Genomic DNA, 22,259 nt, shown 5'->3' on the forward strand with positions numbered 1-22,259 from the left:
TTTTTTTTTACTTAATTTAGTATTGGTAGTTTGTATGTTTCTAAGAAGTTTTCCATTTCTTCTAGGTTGTCCAGTTTTTGGCATGTACTTGTTCATAGTAGCCTCTTGTGATTATTTATATTTCTGTGGTATCAGTTGTAATATCTCCTTTTTCATTTATAATTTTGTTGATTTGGATCCTTATTTTTTCCTTAGTATAGTTAAGGTATGTCAATTTTGTTTATCTTTCAAAGAACCAAATCTTAGTTTGGTTATTTTTTTTTTCTATTGTTTCCCTGTTCTATATTTAGTTTATTCCTACTCTAATCTTATTTCCTTCCTTCTGCTAACTTTTGGCTCAGTTTTTCTTTTTCTACTTCCTTAAGGCATAAAATTAGGTTATTTGGGAAATTTCTTCTTCTTAATATAGGCTTTTATTGCTATGAACTTCCCTTTCAGAACTGCTTTTGCTTTATCCCATATGTTTTGATATGTTGTGTTTTCATTTTCATTTGTCTCAAGATACTTTTTTATATCCCCTTTGATTTCTTCTCCAATACAATGGCTATTCAGGGGAGTGTTGGATTTCCATGTATTTGGGTGTTTCTACTTTCCTCTTGTTACTGATTTCTAGTTTTATACCATTATGTGAAAAGAAGATAGTAGGATTTTATTCTTATCGAATTGGCTAAGATTTGTTTTGTGGCCTAATATATGGTCTATCCTAGAAAATATTTCATGAGTATTTGAAGAATGTGTACTCTGCTCTTCTCAAGAGTGTTCTTTATATGTCATTTAGGTCCATTTGGTCTATAGTATTGTTCAAATCCACTGTTTCCTTATTGGTTATCTTTGGAGAATAGATGATCTCTCCATTGTTGATGGAGGGATATTAAAGTCCCCAACCATTATTGTATTGCTGTTTATTTGTCCTTTTTAGCTCTGCTTTTGCTTTATGTATTTAGTTGCTCTGATGTTGGGTACATAAATATTTTCAATTTTTATATCTTCCCGATGTATTGATCCCTTTATCATTATATAATGACCTTCTCTGTCTCTTTCTTTTAAGATTTTATTTATTTATTTGAGACAGAGGGCGCGTATGAGTACAGGGGGAGGGACCAAGGGAGAGAGGGAGAGAAAGAAGCAGACACACTGTGGAGCAGGGAGCTGGACGTGGGGCTCAATCCCAGGACCCTGAGATCATTGACCTGAGCTGAAGATGGACATTTAACTGACTGAGCCACCCAGGCACCCCTTGTCTCCTTTTACCATTTTTAGATTAAAGTGTTCTGTATGATACAAGTATAGTTACTTCTACTTTTTGTGGTTGCCATTTACTTGAAATATCCTTTTTCATTCACACACTCAGAGTCTATGTGTGTCTTTAAGGCTAATGTGAGTCTCTTCTAGGCAGCATATAGTTGGATCTTTTTGAAAAAAAAATCCATTCACGTATTCTGTCTTTTGATTGGAGAATTTAGTGTGTTTACATTTAGAGTAATTATTGATAAGAATGTACCTTCTGCTATTTTGTTAATTGTTTTTTATTGTTTTGTAGATCTGTTGTTTCTTCTGTCTTTACTTGCTGTCTTTTTGTGTTTGTGTTTGATGTCTTACGGTTTACAATATGCTTTGATGTCTTCATGTTCTTTTGTACAATTAGTACAGGTTTTTCCCTTGTGGTTACCATGAGACTGACATACGATATCTTAAAATTGTAACACTCTGTTTTAAACCAATATCAACTTAACTTCAATAGAATTCCTAAGCTTTATACTTGTATTTCTCCCTCTCACATTTTAGGTTATTGATGTTATAGTTCACACGTTTTGTTTTTTTTTTTTTTAAGATTTTATTTATTCATTTGAGACACAGAGATACAGAGAGAAAGCATGAGCAGGGAGAGAGGCAGAGGGAGAAGCAGGCTCCTCGCTGAGCCAGGAGCCCGATGTGGGGCTCGATCCCATGACCCTGGGCTCATGACCTGAGCCGAAGGCAGAGGCTTAACCATCTGAGCCACCCAGGCGCCCCTAGTTCACACGTTTTTATATTGTGTAACTAATAACAGATGGTTGTAGTTTGAGTTATTTTTACTCCATTTGTTTCTTAACTTTAAAACTAGAGTTGTAAGTGAATTAAGCATCTTTATCATATTACAGAATCCAATTTTGATCATATATTTACCATCAACAGTGACTTTTACATTGCCACTTTATGTCAGCTAGTATTCTTTTATTTCCACTTAATGAACTCTGTTGAGCATTTCTTATAATGTAGTTCTAGTGGGGATCAATTCCCTCAACTTTGGTTTGCTCAGGAAAATCTTTATCTCCCCATTTCTGAAGGACCACTTCACCTGGTATATTATGGTTGGCTGACAGTTTTTTTTCTTTCAATATTTTGAATATGCCATCCCATTATCTTACGGCCTGAAAAGTTTCTGTTGAAAAATCCACTAATAGTCTTATGGGCTTGCCTTGTATGTAACTTCTCTCTTTTCTTTTGCTATTTTTAAAATTATTGCTCTTTGACTTTTGACAATTTAATTATGATGTGTCTCAGTACAGCCCTATTTGAGATCATTTGGGCATCTTTGATCTGGATGTGTATTTCTCTTTCCAGGTTTGGGAAGTTTTCAGCCATTATTGTTTTAAATATATTTTCTGCCCCTTTCTCCCTTTTTTTTTTTTCTCCTTCTGGATTTCCCATAATGTGAATATTGTTTCTTTTCATTCTGTCCCATAAGTCCTTTAGGCTTTATTCCTTTTTCATTCTTTATTCTTTTTTTCTCCTCTGGGTAGTTTAAAATGCTGCATCTGCCAGGTTGCTGATTTTTTTTTTTTTTCCTTCTGCATGGCCAAGACTGCTTTTGATGCTCTGTATAGAATTGTTCAGTTGAATTACTGTATGCGTTAACTCTGGGATTTTTATTTTACTTTTAATTTTTTTAAAAGACTTTATTTATTTATTTTTAGAGACAGAGAGCATGAGAGGGAGGAGGGTCAGAGGGAGAAGCAGACTCCCCGCTGAGCAGGGAGCCCGATGTGGGACTCAGTCGCGGGACTCCAGGATCATGACCTGAGCCGAAGGCAGTCGCTCAACCAACTGAGCCACCCAGGTGCCTCTGGGATTTTTTTTTTTAATTTATTTTTTAAAAGATTTTATTTGACAGAGCACAAGCAGGGGAAATAGCAGAGGGAGAGGGGGAGAGTGAGAAGCAGGCTCCCCACTGAGTCGGGAGTCCAATGGGGGGCTCAATCCCAGTTACCCTGGGATCATGACCTGAGCCAAAGGCAGACGCTTAATGGACTGAGTCACCCAGGCACCCCTGTTTTTTTTTTTTAAATTGTTTCTATTTCTTTGTTGAACTTGTCTTGTTCATACATTGCTTTCCTAATTTTGTCTAGGTGTCTATGCATTCTTGTAGTTCACTAAACTTAGAATTATTCTGAATTCTCTGACCATTCTTAGATTTCCATTTCTTTAGCATCAGTTATTAGAGCTTTATTAGTTCCCTTTGGTGGTGTTCCTGATTGGTTTCCTTTGGTGTTTTTTCATGATCCTTGATTCCTCATGTTGTAGCCACACATTCGAGTAAGTGTTCTCTTCCAGACTTTGCAGGTTCACTCTGGCTGAGACAGTTCCTCAGCAATCAGCTCAGTTTTGGTTTTTTGGACATGTCTGCCAGTAGTGTCTTTGGACACGTGGGGCCTGCTCTTAGGCTCTATTTTGGGGCAAGGCAACTGTTCTAAGGCCGGTGGTTGTGGGGGTGGGGTGTGTGTGCCACTACTGAGAATAGCTGGATAAGACTGCTGGCTTGCTTCCGTATCCAAGTGAAGCTGTAGGATGGGCTGGATGCTTGAGTCCGGCTTAGTAGGCAGGGCTGGCTACTGTACTCAGCAGGAGGTGGAGCTATGGCTTCGCCTCCCTGCTCTGGTGGGGTGGCACCATGGAAACCAGGGCCTGCACAGCTCACTGTTCGTGGGCCTGAGTGAGGCGAGAGTGTGCGCTGAATATCATGGTCAGTGAGGCTACCGGTTTTGCTCTACAGACAGGGAAAGTCATGGGCTGTGCCCTCTGTTCAAGTGCCCCTCTAAGCAGGGCTGTTACATAGGCCACCCAGCATCCCTTGTGCTGTGGGAAGGTGCCCCGGTCGGGCAGTCGGGAGGCTGTGCTCAGCAATAAATGGGGCGACAGATGAGTGGGTGAAGCATTAGTTTCCCTGCTTGGGCTCAGTGGGAGCAGCAGCTCCAAGGCCACTAATGCTCTTCAGTTTTGGTCTTGAGTCAAGTCGACCCAAGCTTCAAGTTCATGTCCTAACAGGACTACTGTGTTCGCTCTGGTGGCAATCAGCTCTGCCCACCTATCTCCCAGCTTGGGAGTGGCTGGGTTAGGTAGTGCCCTGGTGTTCTTACCAATCTTCCCTGTCAGACGGAGGGGGCTGGGTGGAAGCCATATTCCACAGCTAGTGGGGCCATGACTCATGCTCCTGCCTGGGCAGGACTGGAAGAGTTCACTTATGGCAACTCCCACATTTTCCCGAATAGGCTTTCTGGTCAGGAGTGGCTGTGAGCCTTGATCCATAGTGGGTAGGGCAATGCGTTAATTCCCCTGCCTGGGCCTAGCCGAGAAAACCTCCAGAGAGCGAGGGTGCAAAGACAGTGTCTCCTGGCCCATGTTCCCTGAGAGCAAGTCTGCAGGCCCCTAGATGTGTGCCAAGCCTGAAGTCTGCCCCTTTGGTCAAAGATCCAGGCCAAACAAACAGGCCTCTTTCACAGGAATACTGGGGTTGAGCTTCAGTCAGCTGTCTAGTGGCCCGGAGCGGGGGGCGGGTGGGAGCCTGCCAAGAACTGTCTGATTGTTACAGTCCCATAGGCCCTCCCAGCCACCCAAGCCAGGCCACCAAGGGGCATTTTGTGAGTGGCAGCTACAAAAATCAGGACACCAGACGCCGTCCAAGGTCTCTGGAAAGGTTCACAGTCTGCCCTTCGATGTGTATTTAACGAGAAGCCTGCCCTTCAGGCTGCCCTTATGATGATAAGCTCACAGGCCTCTTTCACATAATGACTGGGCTCCCGGGTCTGTTACCTCGTGCTGTGCCCTGAGGGTAGTGGCTATTTAAGAACCCTCTCTCCTTTGGTTATGGGCCTGCAGGACTGCTAGTGTAAGTCCCACTGGACACCACAGCCAGGTGATAGTGAGGTGTTCCTGGCATCAGCCATAAAAATCAAGTTCCCAGACAAGGGAATGAGCTCCTTTCTGGAAGATACCAGTGAGGTGGAATGAGGCAGAGTTAGAGCACAAAGACAGCATCCACGGGTTGCCAGTCCCTGAGAGTACCTCTGGAAGCCCCTAGATGGATGCCAAAGCAGAAGCCTGCCCCTCAGGCCAGACCACCTGGACAAGCAGATATAGGTCCCATTCTCAGAGAGGATGCTTGGAGGGGCACCTGGGTGGCTCAGTCGGTTCAGTGTCTGCCTTTGGCTCAGGTCATGGTCCTGAGGTCCTGGGATCGAGCCCCATGTCGCGCTTCCTGCTCGGCGAGGGAGTCCGCTTCTCCCTCTGCCCCTCCCCCCACTTATGTACTCGCTCTCTCTCAAATAAAGAAAATCTTAAAAAAGAAATGCTGCTGGTGTTTCAGTCTAACATCTGTGCTGTGCCATAGGAGTTGTAGTTCACCAGTAACCCTGTCTCCAATTGTTATGGTCCCCTGGGACCCAGGAATGCAAGCCGTTTCCTCCCTGCCCCCAGCCTCTAGCATCAGGCTATCAAAGGGTGTCCTATGGGCAGCAGGTATAAAAGGCAGGTCATCAGATGTGAAAACTAGGGCACCAGATGAAGTTTGAAACCTTTGGTTACTGTGTCTTTTCTTACTGTGTTTGGGTGTGAGGAGCTTAGGGCAAAGGTGTGGGGGAGAAGCAAGGGCAGATAAGGGGACTCTGGAAATAACTCTTCTCTCCTTGAAAGCAAATTGGAATTCTCTGGGGGTGGTTTTGGACACTTTCTAGGATCTTCAGCTCATGCAAAGTTTCACCTCCTCTGGAAATACAGAAGACTGCCATCTTGCTCAGGTTTTCAAAACCTTATTACTGAGCCATTTCTGAATGGTTTCTCTAGGAGGGTATTTAGGTTTTAAACCACTAGTTGAACCCTAATTTCTCCACTGTTCTCACAGAATGTCTGGAGTAGGCAAATAAACTTTCCTAAACAGAACACTGCTGTTTCTGGCTGTCTGTAGTTTGACCTGGAAGTCTCTTTCTTCATGCTCATGCCTCTCCTTCTGTTGTGTTTTTTTGGGTTTTTTTTTTCCAGCAAGCACAGTGTGGCCTGGATCTTCGACACATCACAGTGGTGGAGCTCGTAGGTGTGTTCCCGACCCTCATCGGCAGGATAGGAGCAAAGATTATGCCTCCAGCCCTGGCTCTGCAGCTCAGGTAGGTGGAAGTCCTGTCCTTAAATTGTAGTCCCTACAATGTGCTTTTTTGGGGATCAGGCTCCCTGACTTCTTGCTACTCAGTATTAATTCCAGGTAACCTTCAATGTTGAATTGCTTGTAGTCTGAGAGTTCTAGAACCATGTTAATTGGCATGGTGCTGCTTGTGCAAAATATATCACGTGGTGGATAATTTCCGGTGTTCTCTTCTTTCCTTCTTTAATGAAGGGTCTCTGCTTTGTCTCGGCTTTGTTTTTCTTTCTGCTGCATGGGGTTGGGGTGAGTAGGCAAGAGGCCGCAAAAAGGACCTTCGCAATCCTTTGTGTTATTAGGAGAGCAGGCATCCAGTTAGCCTTTGCAGGCTTGGCCTCTTTTACCTCCATGCTTTCAGGGTACTTGTCCATACCCCCATTTTAACAACTTTATTTTACTTCGGCAATACTTACAAAGCTAGAATCATGGTGCTCAGGCTCTGAGTCGTGGTGCCTTAAAAAAGCAGAGTTCGACAACCAAAAGGTAATTTCAGAACAATCCCAAATATTTACTTGCATCTCTTGACCCCTGTGAAAAGGATAATTAGGCTAAAGCAAAACTGCTCAAAATCTTCTTTCTCACCCACCCTTTTTCTCCCACAGTGCAAGGTGGGGTGCTTGTTGATAGCCGATAGTCACTACTCTTCAAAGTCTTTCAGGGGCCCAGGCTGATGTGGCCCCACAATCTTGTAGCATCAACATTTAGAACACATGACTTCCAGGTTTCTGCAAAAGGGGGAAGAGAGGGAAAACAAACCCTACTCCTCTTTCATGCTTCACATTGGAAGCAGAAAATTGTTCTCTCCAAGGCCATTGGCTAGAATTGATTCTATGATTGCGATTGAACTTCAAGGCAGCCTGGGAAATGCAGCCTTTCTGTATTCCCAGGAAGAAGGAAATGAAAGAGGACTTGAGCCCCATCACAGATGTTCAAAGAGGTTCACAGAGATTCCCTGGGGGAGTATAGGATAGAAATACGTCCTTAGCCAGTGATGTCATAGATCGACACAATTATTTTCCCTCTGCCTTTTGGCACTCCCCCCCGTGTTTGATTTATATCTCTCCACCCAAAAAGAGTGCCCCATCCATACCAAGGTCAAAATCTCAGAGGGCAAGGGAGGGAAAAAGAAAAGAGGATGGCTGAATTACCTTTAGTTGGCTGAAAGAGAGAGAAGGCTGGGTATACTCATAAGCTTTGATGTATACATTTTTTGGTCCTGTCGCATTTGCAAGCACCTCTCTAGAGGTGACACTTTTGAGGTCACCACCAGATCTCCTCAACAGTTGCTATCCAATACCTAGCACAGTGCCTGGCACCATGTTGGAGCTAAGTTAAGTGGAGGAAATGATTGGAAACTGAAACAGATTTACTATTTCCAGGGGTGAGAGTAGCCTCTAAGAGTGTATTTACACTTCTTTCAAGGTGAAAACAGCAAAACTCAGGAGAGGACTATGTTGACATCTGAAAATGTCTAACAAAAATTCTCGAAGTCTGTGTTTGAAAGCTGTTGGTAATTTAGACCTACCTGCTCATACCCTGCACTCATGATTTTTTAAAAACCTGTCACAGAATCTGCTAAATGTTAGTCTTTTGGATTACAGATATATAGAGGGAATCTTGATAAAATTTTGATGTGATGTGATTTTAAACTATTGAAATTTGAAGAACAGAAAAATCTGATTTAAGACAAAAACTTCTATCACTCAAGTTGTAGATGTTGGGGTGACTATAGACCTCTACAGGCTGGGGATGACCAAAGCAACAAGGAAGTTGCATACATGAATTACTCAGTGCTTCTTAAACCTGAGCAGCCTCAGAATCGCCTGGAACACTGTTAAAACATAGAATTCGGGTCCCACCCCCATAGCATCTGCTTCAGTAGGTCTAGGCTGGGGCCTGAGAACTGGCACTTCAGGCATGTTCCCATGTGTGGCCGAAGCTGGTGGTCTGGGGCTCACACTGTGAGAACCACTGGCCTAGCGTTTTACCAAAGACTTCACAACTTTGAAGTGGAAATTTTGCAAAGCAGCCTATAAAAAGAGGGTCAATTGTTACTGGGTAGCCAGAAGATAGTCCAGGTAGATGTCACGCAGAGATGATCTGTCCATGGATTACTTAATGGATTCAGCGTCAGGCCACATGACCCCTTTATCAGACCTATCAGTGAGGATTAAGGGACTTGGCAGATGGGTGAATTCCAAGGGAAAAAGATAAAACATCCAAGAGTCTAGTGCAGATGAAAAGAGCCAATTTAGGCAAAGAACGGAAAGCATGAAAGAACAGGAGATGCAGAATGCCTGGAGAATCTAAAACTTCTCTTGTCTGGTTAGAATACTATTTTCAAATGGCACTGAAGCCATGATAGAACAATTAACAGGCAGCAGCAAAGCCTGGTGTTGCAAAGTTCCCACCTCCCTGTTTTCTCACTCTCAGGTGTGTGTGTGTGTGTGTGTGTGTGTGTGTGTGTGTGTGTGTGTGTGTGTGTGTTTGTTTATAAAATATTTATTTGACAGAGAGAGAGCACAAGCAGGGGAAGTGGCAGGCAGAGGGAGAAGCAGACTCCCCGCTGAGCAGGGAGCCTGATGCGGGGACTCGATCCCAGGACCCCAGCATCGTGACCCGAGCCGAAGGCAGACACTTGCCACCCCGTCTCAGGTGTTTTTTTAAAGATTTAATTTATTTACTTAGAGAAAGCGAGAGAGGGAACACAAGCAGGGGGAGTGGGAGAGGGAGAAGCAGGCTTCCCGCAGACCAGGGAGCCCGATGCGGGGCTCGATCCCAGGACCCTGGGATCATGACCTGAGCTGAAGGCAGACGCTTAACAACTGAGCCACCCAGGAGGCCCAAGATTTTAGAGAGAGCGTGAGCATGCGCATGTGGGGGGAGAGGCACAGAAAGGACAGAATCTCGAGCAGACTCCCTACTGAGCATGGAACCCGATGCGGGGCTTGATCCCAGGACCCTGAGGTCATGACCTGAGCCGAAACCAAGAATTGGATGCCTAATGAACTGAGCCACCCAGGTGCCCCAGCTCTGATGTTTTTTAAGGCATGAAGGTATGGGCAAATTCATGTTCCCTAGAGTAACTTTCCAGCAATTACAAAGGTGATAGGGACAAAGGATGCCATTATTTTTATATCCATATTATTTTTGAGGTATAATTGACCCTATACAAGGGTACAACATAATGATTCATTATTTGTATTTATTGCAAAATGATCATCATGCTAAGTCTAGTTAATATCCATCATCATATGTAGCTACATTTTTTTCCTTGTGAAATTTTAAGATTTACTCTTAGCTACTTTCAAATATATAATGTAGTTTATTAACTGTAACTGCCATGCTGCACATTAATTCCCATGATTTATTTTCGATCTAGAAGTTTCTACCTTTTGACCCCCTTCACACATTTTACCCACCCCTAACCCCCTGCTTCTGGCAACCACGAATATGTCCTTTGTAATCTATGAGTTTGGTTTTTGTTTTGTTTTGTTTTCTTGTTTGTGGTTTTAGATTCTGCATATAGGTTATACCACATGGTATTTGTCCTCTGATTTATTTCACTTAGGATAATGCCATTAAGGTCCATCCATATTGTCACAAATGGCAACATTTTATTCTTTTATATGGCTGAATAATGTTCTAGTGTGTGTGTGTACACCATATATTTTTTATTTTTCAAATTTTCCATTGATAGTAATTTCTGGTTTCTGTTGCACAGTAGATCCTATTATACAAATTCTCCATAGTCTGAAACAGATTTTGTGAACTTCAAGTATATTTGGTATGAAAAGGTCCATTGTCCTTTTCATACCAAATATACTTTATCCATTTGCCCATTGTTTCCATCTCCTGGCTATTGTACATAATGCTGGAGTAAAGATGAGGGTGCATATACCTTTTCAAGTTAGCTTTTTTTAATTTTCTTCAGATAACCCCCCAAAAGTGGAATTTGGACAATCATATACTTACTAATTTTTTGAGGAGTATCCATACTGGTTTCCAAAATGACTGCACCAATATACATTGTCATCAACAGTGCCCAAGTGTTCCCTTTCTCCACATCCTCACTAATGCTTTTTTTTTTCTTCAAGATATTAATTTGAGAGTGGGGCGGTGGGGGGGGCGGGAAGGGGCACAGGGAGAAGGAGAGGGATAGAGTCTTAAGCAGATTCCCAGCTGAGTGCAGAGCATGATGCAGGGCTCAATCTCATGACCCTGAGATTATGACTGGAGCCAAAACCAAGAGTCGGGTGCTTAACTGACTGTACCACCCAGGCACCCCCACCAACACATACTTTTTGTCTTTCTGATAATAGCCGTTCTAACAGGAGTGAGGTGTTATTTCCCTGTGGTCTTGATTTCCACTTTTCTGATTAGTGATGTTCAGCATGTTTTCTTTCTTTTTTTTTTGGTGGCAAAGTGATTTTTGAAAAAACAAAACAGGGTATTCCTAATTGAATGCTCTGGGACCTGTTAACAGCTATGTATTTGATGGCCATGTGTATGTCTTCTGTGGGAAAACATCTATGCAATTCCTCTGCCCATTTTTTATTTTGTTTGTTTTGTTACTGAGTTGTATGAGCTCTTTATATATTTTGGATATTAGTCTCTTCTCAGATATGAGTTGCAAATACTTTGTCTAATTCAGTAGGTTGCTTTTTCATTTTGTTGATAATTGCCTACACAGAAACTTTTTAATTTGATGTATTCCCACTTGTTTATTTTTGCTTTTGTTGCCTCTACTTTTGGTGTCAAATCCAAAAAAGCATCATGGTGATGATGGATTTACTGACTACATAGTTTTAGGTCTTACATTCAAGTCTTTAAGGCATTTTTTAGTTTATTTTTGTATATAGTGTATGATAGTGGTCCAGTTTTCCCAAAAGTATTTATTGAAGGAATTGTCCTTTCCCCATTGTAAAGTCTTGGCTCTTTTGTCATAAATTGACCATATGTGTGTGGGTTTATTTCTGGGCTCCCTATTCTGTTACACTGACCTATGTGTCTGATTTTATGCCAGTACCATACTGTTTTGATTATTATGGTTTTGTAATATAGTTTGAAATCAAGGAGCATATTGCCTCCAACTTTGTTCTTCTTAAAATTGTTTTAGCTAGTCAGCATCTTTTGTGCTTCCATACAAATTTAAGGATTTTTTTTTTGTTCTGTTTCTGTGAAAAATACAATTAGAATTTTGATAGGGATTGCATCTATATATTGCTTTGGGTAGTATGGACCTTTTAACAATATCCCAATTCATGAGCATGGAATATCTTTTTTCTGTGTATTTTCTTCAATTTCATTCGTCAGTGTCTTAAGGATTTCAGTGTTCAGGTCTTTAACCTCCTTGAATTTATTCCTAGGTATTTTATTCATTTTCATGCAATTGTGAAAGTGCTTATTTTCTTAATTTTCTTTCTGATACTTCTTTTGCATTTCTCTACACTAATAATGATTTTTGCATCTTGATTTTGCATCCTGTAACATTACTGAATTCATGTATTCTAACACTTTATTGGTGCAATCTTTAGGATTTTCTGTTTCTGTATATAATATGTCCTCTGTAAATAGTGACAGCTTTAATACGTCCTTTCCAATTTGGATGCCTTTGATTTATTTTCCTTTCCTAACTGCTGTGGGGAGGATTTCTAATACTATGCTAAATAATAGTGGTGAGAGTGGGCATCCTTGTCTTGTTCCTGACCTTATTGGAAAACCTTCAGTTTTTTGACATCAAGTATGATGTTAGATGTGGGTTTGGCATATATAGCCTGGGTTATGTTGAGGTTTGCTTCCTCTATACTTTGTTGAGAGTTTTCATCATAAACAATATTGTTTTGCAAATTGTTTTTCTGCATCTATTGATGAGTATATTCTTTTTATCCTTCATTTTGTAAATGTGGTGTATCATGTTGAGCAGATGTTGAACCATCCTTGCATCCCTGAAAGAAATCTCACTTGATCATGGTGAATGATCCATTTATTGTATTGTTGCATTCAGCTTGCTAGTGTTTTGTTGAGGATTTTTGCAACTATGTTCATTAGGGATATTGGGCTTTTCTTCTAGCATCTTGTAGTGTCTTCATCTGGTTGTGGTGTCAGGGGGAAATTCTGGCCTCATAAAATAAGCTTGGAAGTGTTCCCTCCTCTTCCATTTTTAGGAACGGTTTGAGAAGGATTGTTATTAATCATCTTCTTTGAATGTTTGCTATAATTCACCAGTGAAACTATGTGGACCTGGTCTTCTGTTTGGTGGACTTTTTTTTTTTTTTAAAGATTTTATTTATTTATTTGACAGAGAGAGACAGTGAGAGCAGGAACACAAGCAGGGGGAGTGGGAGAGGGAGAAGCAGGCTTCCCGCTGAGCAGGGAGCCCGATGTGGGACTCGATCCCAGGACCCTGGGATCATGACCTGAGCCGAAGGCAGACGCTTAACGACTGAGCCACCCAGGCGCCCGGTGGACAGTTTTTTGATTACTGACTCAATAGCCTTACTAGAAATTGGTGTGTTCAAATATTCTATTTCTTCATGATTCAGTTTGGGAAAGTTAAATGTTTCTAGAATTTTATACATTTCTGCTAGGTTGTCTAATTTGTTAGCATATAATTGTTCATAGTAGTTTATGATTTTCTGTATTCTTATATTAACAGTTGTAACATCTCTCATTTCTGATTTTACCTATTTGAGCCCTCTTTTTTTTCCTTGGTGAATCTAGCTAAAGGTTTATCAGTATTACTGTCTTTTCAAAAAGCTAGCTTGTCTTTCATTGATCTTTTCTGTTGTCTGTTTCATTTATTTTCACTCTGAACTTTATTTCCTTTCTTCTATTTTGGCCTTCACTTGTTCTTTTTCTGGTTGAGGTGTAAAGTTACATTTTTTTCAGATTTTTTTCTTGAGGTAGGCATTTATCACTATGAATTTTCCTCTTAGAACTGCTTTTCTTTTTTTGATCTCAAGCTATTTTGTTGATAAATAGAATTTTATTGATTTTTTTTTCTAGAGTACAAACTAACACATAAAGTATTATATATTTTAAAAGGGCACTAGTCACATGGAAACATTCTCCAGAATAGATCACATATTAGGCCAGAAACAAGCCTTAACAAAATGAAAAAATCATAGTCATAACATGCATCTTTTCTGACCACAATGCTATGAAACTAGAAGTCAACCACAAGGAAAAAATCTGGAAAGACCACAATACATGGAGGTTAAAGAATATGCTACTAAACAATAAATGGGTCAACCAGGAAATCAAAGAAGAAATAAAAAACTACATGGAAACAAATGAAAATGAAAACACAATGGCTGAAAACCTTTGGGATGCAGTAAACGCAGTTCTAATGGGAAGTTCATAGCAATATAGGCCTACCTCAAGAAGCATGAAAACTCTCAAACCACCTAACGGTACACCTAAAGGAGCTAGAAAAAGAACAAACAAAACCCCAAACCAGCAGAAGGAAGGAAATAATAAAGATTAGATCAGAATAAATGATATAGAAACTAAAAGACCAATAGAACAGGTAAGTGAGACCAGGAGCTGGTTCTTTGAAAAAAATCAATAAAATTGATGAACTTCTAGCCCGACTTATCAAGAAAAAAAAGAGAAAGGACTCAAATCACAAATGAGGGGAGAGAAATAACAACCAACACCACAGAAATACAGTTAGAATATTATGAACAACTATATGCCAACAAATTGGACATCCTAGAAGACATGGATAAATGCCGAGAAACCTATCACCTACCAAAGCTGAAACGAGAAGAAATAGAAAACTTGAACAGACTACCAGCAAAGAAATTGAGCCTGTAATCAAAAAACTCCCAACAAACAAAACTCAAGGGCCAGTTATCTTCAAAGGAAAATTCTACCAAACATTTAATGAAGTGTTAATACCTAGTCGTCTCAAAATATTCTAAAAAATGGAAAAGGAAAACTTCCAAATTCATTCTATGAGGCCAGCATTACCCTGATACCAAAACCAGATAAAGACACCACAAAAAAGAAGTACTTGCCAATTTCTCTGATGAACAAAGATACAAAAGTCCTCAACAAAATACAAGCAAACTGAATCCAACAATAAAATTAATGAATGAATTAAAAATCATTCACTGCAATCAAGTGGGACTTATTCCTGGGTTGCAAGGATGGTTCAATAGTCACAAATCAATCAGTGTGATACATCACAGCAATAAGAGAAAGGATCAGAGCCGTATGATTTCAACTGATACAGAAAAAAAAAAACCCTTAACAAAGTAGGTTTAGAGGGAACCTACCTCAACATAATAAAGGCCATATGTGAAAAAAAACCACAGAGAACATCATCCTTAATGGGGAAAAAGTGAGAGCTTTCTCTCCCTAAGGTCAGGAACAAGACAAAAATGTCCACTCTCACCACTTTTATTCAACAGAGTACTGGAAATTCTAGCCACAGCAATCAGCCAACAAAAAGAATGCATCCAAATCGGAAAGGAGGAATTAAAATTTTTAATATTTGCAGATGACATGATACTCCATGTAGAAAACCTGAAAGACTCCACCAAAAAAAACTGGTAGAACTGATAAATGAATTCAGTAAAGTCACAGGATACAAAATCAATGTATAGAAACCTATTGTATTTCTATACACCAATGAAGCAGTAGGAAGAGAATTAAGAAAAACATTTAAAATTGCACCAAAAATAAGATACCTGGGAATAAACCTAACCAAAGAGGTGAGAGACCTGTACTCTGAAAACTAGAAAACACTGATGAAAGAAATTGAAGACAATGCAAAGAAATGGAAAGACATTCCATGCTCATGGATTGCAAGAACAAATACCGTTAAAATGTCTATACTACCCAAAGAAATCTACACATTTAATGCAATCCCTATCAAAATAACCACCAGCATTTTTCACAGAGCTAGAACAAATAATCCTGAAATTTGTATGGAACCACAAAAGACCCCAAATAGCCAAAGCAACCTTGGAAAAGCAAAGCTGGAGGCATCACAATTCCAGACTTTAAGATATATTACAAAGCTGTAGTAATCAAAACAGTATGGTATTGGCACAGAAAAAAGACACATAGAGCAGATGACATGCTCAACACATTTTGAACTCCTGGGTCTGAACAGAATAGAAAACCCCGAAAAGAACCCACAGATTTATGGTGGTCAATTAATTGACAAAGCAGGAAAGAATATCCAGTGGAAAAAAAAAAAGTCTTTTCAACAAACGGTGTTGGGAAAACTGGACAGAAACCTGTAAAAGGATGAAACTAAACCACTTTCTTACACCATACACAAAAATTCAAAATGGATCAAAGACCTAAATGTGAGACACGAAACCGTAACAATCCTAGAGAACACAGACCATAACCTCTTTGACATCGGCCATAGCAACTTCCTTCTACATATGTTCCTGAGGCAAGGGAAACAAAAACAAAAATAAACTATTGGGACTTCATCAAGATAAAAAGCTTCTGCACAGTGAAGGAAACCATCAGCAAAACTAAAAGGCAACCTACTGAATGGGAGAAGGTATTTGCAAATGACATATCTGATAGAGTTAGTATCCAAGATATATAAAGAACTTATGCAACTCAACACTCAGACAATTTTAAAATGTACACTTCTGCCTACACAGAGAAGACCTACAGGTGGCCAATAGACACAGGAAAAGGTGTTCAACACTACTCATCATCAGAGAAATGCAAATCAAAACCACAGTGAGATATCACCTCACACCTGTCAGATTCGCTAAAATCAACACAAACAACAGGTATTGAGGAAGTGGAGAAAGGGGAACCTTTGTGCACTGTTGGGGGAGAATGCAAACTGGTACAACCACTGTGAAAAACACTATGGCGCTTCCTCAAAAAGTTAAAAATAGACCTCCCCTCTGATCCGGCAATTGCCCTACTAGGTATTTACCCAGAGACTATGTTTTATGTTTTTGATGTCACAACTACATCTTTTCATCTTGGGTATCCCTTAACTTATTGTAGTTATAGTTATTTTTACTACTTATGTATTTTCACTTTTTATACTAACTTTATGTGATAAATCCACTACCTTTACTATATTTTTACCTTTACCAACGAGATGTATACTTTCATATGTTTTCTTGTTACTAATTAGTGCCCATTCTTTTCAGCATAGAGAAGTCCCTTTACCATTTCTTGTAAGGTTGGTTTAGTGGTGGTGAACGCCCTTAGCTTGTCTGCAAAACTGTCTCCTTCAATTCTGAATAATTTTGTTGAATAGAATATTCTTGGTTGGAAGCTCTTTTCTTTGAACACTTTGAATGTTTCCTGCCACTCCCTTTGGCCTGCAAAGTTTCTGTTGAAAATACATGCTGACAGTCTAATGGAACCATATTATATGCAAATGTTAGTCTGTTTGATGTTGTTCCATATGTCCTTTAAGCTATTTTCATTGTTTACCCATTCAGAGCAGCAAAAAGAAAAATTTAAAATTCTTCTGCCCTGTCTTTGAGCTCACTGATTATTTCTTCTGCTTCATTTAGTTTGTTGAATTTCTCTTACATATTTTTAAATTCGGTTATTGAATTCTTCGGGTCAGTGACTTCTGTTTGGTACTTATATTTTCTTTTTTGCAGTTCTCACTATACTAACCCATTCTTTTTCCGAGTTCGGTGAGCATTTTTATGGTCATTACTTTGAATTCTTTATCAGGTAAATTACTTTTCTCCATTTTATTAAGGTTTATTTTCCAAGGTTTGATCTTGCTATGTTATTTGGAGCATATTCTTCTGTTGCATTAGATGAAACAGCCACTTCTCCCAGTGTTGAAATGGTGGTCTTATATAGATGATCTTTATTGGTCATCTGTGCCCTAGCTTTTGGTTCTCTCAAACCTTTCTGATTCTCTAAGCAGAGTATTTTATTTTCAGTAGCTTCCACTCTTTGAATCTGTGTACCAACGGTGAGAATCTTAGCACTTAGATCCAGGCTCATTGGAAGCCAGACCCCCAAACAGCAGCTGTTAAGGAGGCAAATATACATATAGTGCCGTGGGACTGTAAACGTTAGCTCCACTGGTCATCTGAGCTGCGTGATCGGGAGGTGTCCCCTGGGTGGCAGTCACAAAAATTGGGACCTCAGACCAGTGAATAAAGCTCTTTTCTGGGACCTATAGGTGAGCTGTAGTGACACAGAGGGAGAGCACAAAGATGGCATCCCCGGACTATGTTTCCCGAGAGTCCCTCTGTCGGTTCCTAGATGTGTGCTAAAGCTGAAGCCTGCCCCTCAGGATGAAGCTCCAGGATAAGGAAGTAGGACTTTTTCACGGAAAGATGGGCTCTGTTTTAATCTGTCTGTGCAGTGCCCCAGAGGTGATAGCCTACCAAGAACTGTCTTAATTGTTACAGTCTGGTGGCACCCAGGAATGTTAAGTCCTTTTGGCCACTAGAGCCAGGTGATCAAGGGGTATCCTCTGTGTGGCATCCACGAAAACCATGGCACCAGATGTAAAAACGATGCGAGGTCCCCTCCCATAGCTGCTAGTACTCTGGAGAGCAGCAGAGGGAGAGTACGGAGATAGCCTCTCCCCTCCAAGGTCTCTGAAAGGTTTACACTCAGTCCCTAGATGTATATTTAATGAAAAGCCCACCCCTCGTGCTGTAGCTGTGATGATAAGCTAATAGGCCTCTTTCACAGAAAGACTGAGCTCCTGGGTCTGAACTAACTGCTGTCTCCTGAAGGTGGTAGCTGTTTAAGCACTTTTTCCTGTTGGTTACCATCTTGTAGGACCTGTAAGTGTAAGCAACCCTGGCCCAAGAGCCAGATGATATAGAGGTGTCGTGGCAGCAGCATCAGCAAGTATCAGGGAGCCAGAAAAGGTGTACACTCCTTTCTGGAAAGTACTCGTGAGCCGTAGGGAGGCAGATGGAGCGTGAAGATGGGGCCCACCAGCCTGAGTGAAGCAAAGGGGGAGTGCAAAGGATGGTACTCACTGACAAAGGGATAAAGAGAGACAGAGATGGAGGGGGACAGAGCAAAGGAGAGAGACACACACACAAGTGGGGGGGGTAGAGTGATATGGGGGAGAAGAATGAGAGAGTGGGGGAGATGGACAGAGACGGAGTGAGACGGATGTAGAGACGGGTAGGGGGGAAAAGAGGAGAGAGAGAGGAAGAGAAGGGGAAGCTGAGACAGACAGAAAGACCGAGACCTACATGGGGGGAGAGAGATACAGAGGTGGAAAGACACACCAACAGAGAGAGAGAGAGAGACATACAGAGAGAGCACGCGTGAGAGAGAAGGATAAAAGGGAGAGGGGGATTGGAGCATAGAGACAGAAGGAGCGGGGCAGGGAGAGAGAAATGGGCAACAAGTGTGCAGAAGACGGAGTGCGTGTGAGGGCTGGGGGAGGGATGGACGGAGCTGGAGGGAACGTGAGCACGATGGGCAGGCTGGGAGCAAGGGAGCTTGAGTGTGCACGACGGGGGGCAAGGAATGGACGGACACGGACAGAGGAAGGCGGGGCGGCTGGATGGGGAGAGAGACAGTGCCCCCCAGCTTTAGAAGGCGGGATAGCACAAAGATGGCACCTGCTGGCTGGAGTATAACGAAGTAGCCCAAAGGCCAAAAATAAGGAGAGAGAGAGGGCTTCCACTAGCTTTAGCAAGACAGAGGTGGAGTGTGAAAATGGCACCCACGAGCCTCTGTCCCTGGAGACTCTCCCTCAGGCCCCTGCCCCTCAATCACACACTTAAAAAATTGTCAAAGGAGCCTTTTTAAAAAATTTTTTTATTGTTATGTTAATCACCATACATTACATCATCAGTTTTTGATGTAGCGTTCCATGATTCATTGTTTGTGCATAACACCCAGTGCTCCACGCAGAACGTGCCCTCTTTAATACCCATCACCAGGCTAACCCATCCCCCACCCCCCTCCCCTCTAGAACCCTCAGGTTGTTTCTCAGAGTCCACTGTCTCTCATGGTTCGTCTCCCCCTCCGACTTACCCCCCTTCATTCTTCCCCTCCTGCTTTTTTTTTTTTTCTTAACATGTATTGCATTGTTTCAGAGGTACAGGTCTGTGATTCAACAGTCTTGCACAATTCACAGCGCTCACCATAGCACATCCCCTCCCCAATGTCTATCACCCAGCCACCCCATCCCTCCCCCCACCACCACTCCAGCAACCCTCAGTTTGTTTCCTGAGATTAAGAATTTCAAAGAAGCCTCTTTCACCTGATGTCTGGGTGCTTTTCAAATGGCTGCTCCTGGGTTGCACTTTGGGGTGAGTTTGCATGTTGAGCCCCGTAAGCACTATTTCTCAGTTTACCACAGACCTGCGCATCTCATGTGCTTCAGCCCTCTTAGTTTTCAAAGCTAGCCATTTGGGGAGAGCTCTCTCATGTGCAGATCTCAAGACAGGGTTCCCCAAGTGGGGTGGAAATACTGTGATCCTCAGGGAAAAGCTCCGGGTTTTCAGTTCCCTCCTGCTTGGTATTCCTGTGCTGGGCATGTGGATTTTTTGCTGAGACTGTATCTCAGCTTTTCATACCTGCTTGGATGTGGCTTTGTTCTCATTTCCTGGAATGCGGTAGTCACTCTGCCTGGTCTCAGGTGTTTTTTCAGAAGAAATTGTTCCATATGTAGCTGTAAATTTCTTGGGTCCATGGGAGGAGGGGAGTTCAGGATATTCTTCCTTTGCCATCTTGAAACAGAACATCCCGTATTATTTTTTGAGTCTGCAGAGTTTACTAGAAGATTCCCCAGGAAGAGCTCATTCCAATCTGATGACAGGCATTTATGTAACTCCCACACACTGCTGGCACCACCCCCCTCAACCTGTGGGGTGTCCCATCATCCATCCCCAAGATTTCTGTGTTCTCTTGGCCATGGTGGGATACATTCCAGTGACTGTTGATAGCCTGCGGACCTGAACACTCATTTCTTCCCATGGTCGTTTTTCCTCTTTACATTCTTGTCAATCAAGGCACAAGGCCCCCATGAGGAATGTGTGTGGAGCAGATGGTGACACCATGGGAGATTTCCATCCTAGCCTCAGAAGCACTATAACATCAAATGCTCCAGTTGCTCATTGGTTGCCCCACAGGCTCCAACCACCACAACATTGCTTGGCCTTTATCTCCTTGCAGACCGGCTTTCTTTTCTACTCTTGTTTTCCGGGACCCTTCTGCCCTAGGACATCCCCCTCTCCCCTAGAAAAACCTAAATACTCCTCTTTTTAAAGGTGCAGCGCAGTTTATCTCCATTTTGACCCACTTCATGGTCTACAAACATTCCATTAATGCATTTCTCAGTCAGCTACTCCTGAGCTTCCCTCTTACATCTCAGGAGACCTGGTAGAGATATTTTAATGTTATCTTTCTTTTCCTTCTAGTCATTAGCAGTGGATTATCAATTTAGCCTCCCACTGAGATAAAATATAAATTATTCCCATCTTACCCGAAACTCCCCTAAAAGGCAGGAGCAAGTGTAGTCGGTTTGGATTTTGAGTAATGAATATTTTTCCCTTGATCCTTTTGTGGGAGGAAAAATATTTCATTTTAAATACAGATGGCAGTGTGTATTCTGCCTTACACATAACCTCTAGAAAATAAAGTCAAAAGTAAAAGCAAGAAGAGACTGAGTGGCACTGATATGAGGAATTCTTAATCTCAGGAAACAAACTGAGGGTTGCTGGAGTGGTGGGGGGTGGGAGGGATGGGGTGGCTGGGTGATGGACATTGGGGAGGGTATGTGCTATGGTGAGAGCTGTGACTTGTGTAAGACTGGTGAATCACAGACCTGTACCTCTGAAACAAATAATACATTATATATTGAAAAAAAGTAGAAAGGGAAAAATGAAGGGGGTGGAATCGGAGGGGGAGATGAACCATGAGAGACGCTGGACTCTGAGAAACAGAGGGTTCTAGAGGGGAGGGGGAATGGGTTAGCCCGGTGATGGGTATTAAAGAGGGCATGTATTGAATGGAGCACTGGGTGTTATACGCAAACAATGAATCATGGAACACTACATCAACAAAAAAAAAGAGACTGGGCTTATTTTTCAGTGGGCTCAGCTGATCAGCTTGGTTGCTTTCTCTGGCTTATTTCATCTAAACATGTTTCTGTTCATATAAAAATCATTTTACACAATATAAACTCTAGCATGGAAGAGTAGAAAAAAAATCAGACTTTTGGGAGGGAATTATTTGAGGCACAAATTAAAATTAACCAAGTTGATATACCTAGAGTGTAGACCAAGCTTAATCTCCTCTAACTGCAATCCTGAGCTGGCTACTGAATAAGCCAGAATGGGCCAGAACTACAATGTTTGGAAACTTACCTTCAATCAGCTTCACCTAGTCCAGGGTTTTTTAGCCTCAGTACTACTGGCATTTGGGGCCAGCTAATTCTTTGCTGGGGGAGGCTTTCCTGTGGGTTCTAAGACATTAAGCAGTATCCCTGTCTCACTAGAGGCTAGATGTTCCCCTTCACTGTGCCAACAAAAAATGTGTCCAGACATAGCCAGATATTCCCTAGAGGGCAAAATCCACCCCTATTAACCAAGGCCCTAGTTCTAGTATGTACATGGTTGTGCAGTCCTAGTCTGTAAATTTGGGTTGACTCCAATTTAATGCAAAAAATCTATTGGTATTTTTGTACATACCTTGTAGTAACTATTGGCACATAGTGCACCGAGGCAGGCCCAGTGTCTTCCTGACGGTTACGAAGCGGTACTACTTAACCTTTCATGTGCATACCAGTCATTTGGGGATCTTGTTAATAACTCAGATTGTAATTCAGCAGGTTCGGGGTGGAGCATGGGATTCTCCA

General features: G+C 41.7%; 2 protein-coding genes across 3 annotated transcripts in view; one reads left to right on the forward strand and one right to left on the reverse strand.

The window, feature by feature from the left end:
* The window catches only part of SRPX (sushi repeat containing protein X-linked), a 118,829-nt gene that overhangs the window by 95,824 nt on the left and 746 nt on the right, over positions 1-22,259 (forward strand). For both annotated transcript variants that reach the window (XM_025857630.2, XM_025857631.2), the window contains one exon: positions 6,295-6,416. In XM_025857630.2, coding sequence (XP_025713415.1) covers positions 6,295-6,416 — 122 coding nt within the window. The remainder of the gene's footprint in view (positions 1-6,294; positions 6,417-22,259) is intronic.
* SYTL5 (synaptotagmin like 5) overlaps positions 7,265-22,259 on the reverse strand; it is a 269,646-nt gene continuing 254,651 nt past the window's right edge. Inside the window, exon 20 of the mRNA XM_073901928.1 lies at positions 7,265-7,400. The gene's annotated coding sequence lies outside the window, so the exon portion shown is untranslated. The remainder of the gene's footprint in view (positions 7,401-22,259) is intronic.

This window comes from Callorhinus ursinus, unplaced genomic scaffold (assembly GCF_003265705.2).
Source record: "Callorhinus ursinus isolate GAN/ISIS: 27379988/994484 unplaced genomic scaffold, GSC_fseal_2.0 scaffold16, whole genome shotgun sequence".
NCBI classification, from domain to species: domain Eukaryota; kingdom Metazoa; phylum Chordata; class Mammalia; order Carnivora; family Otariidae; genus Callorhinus; species Callorhinus ursinus.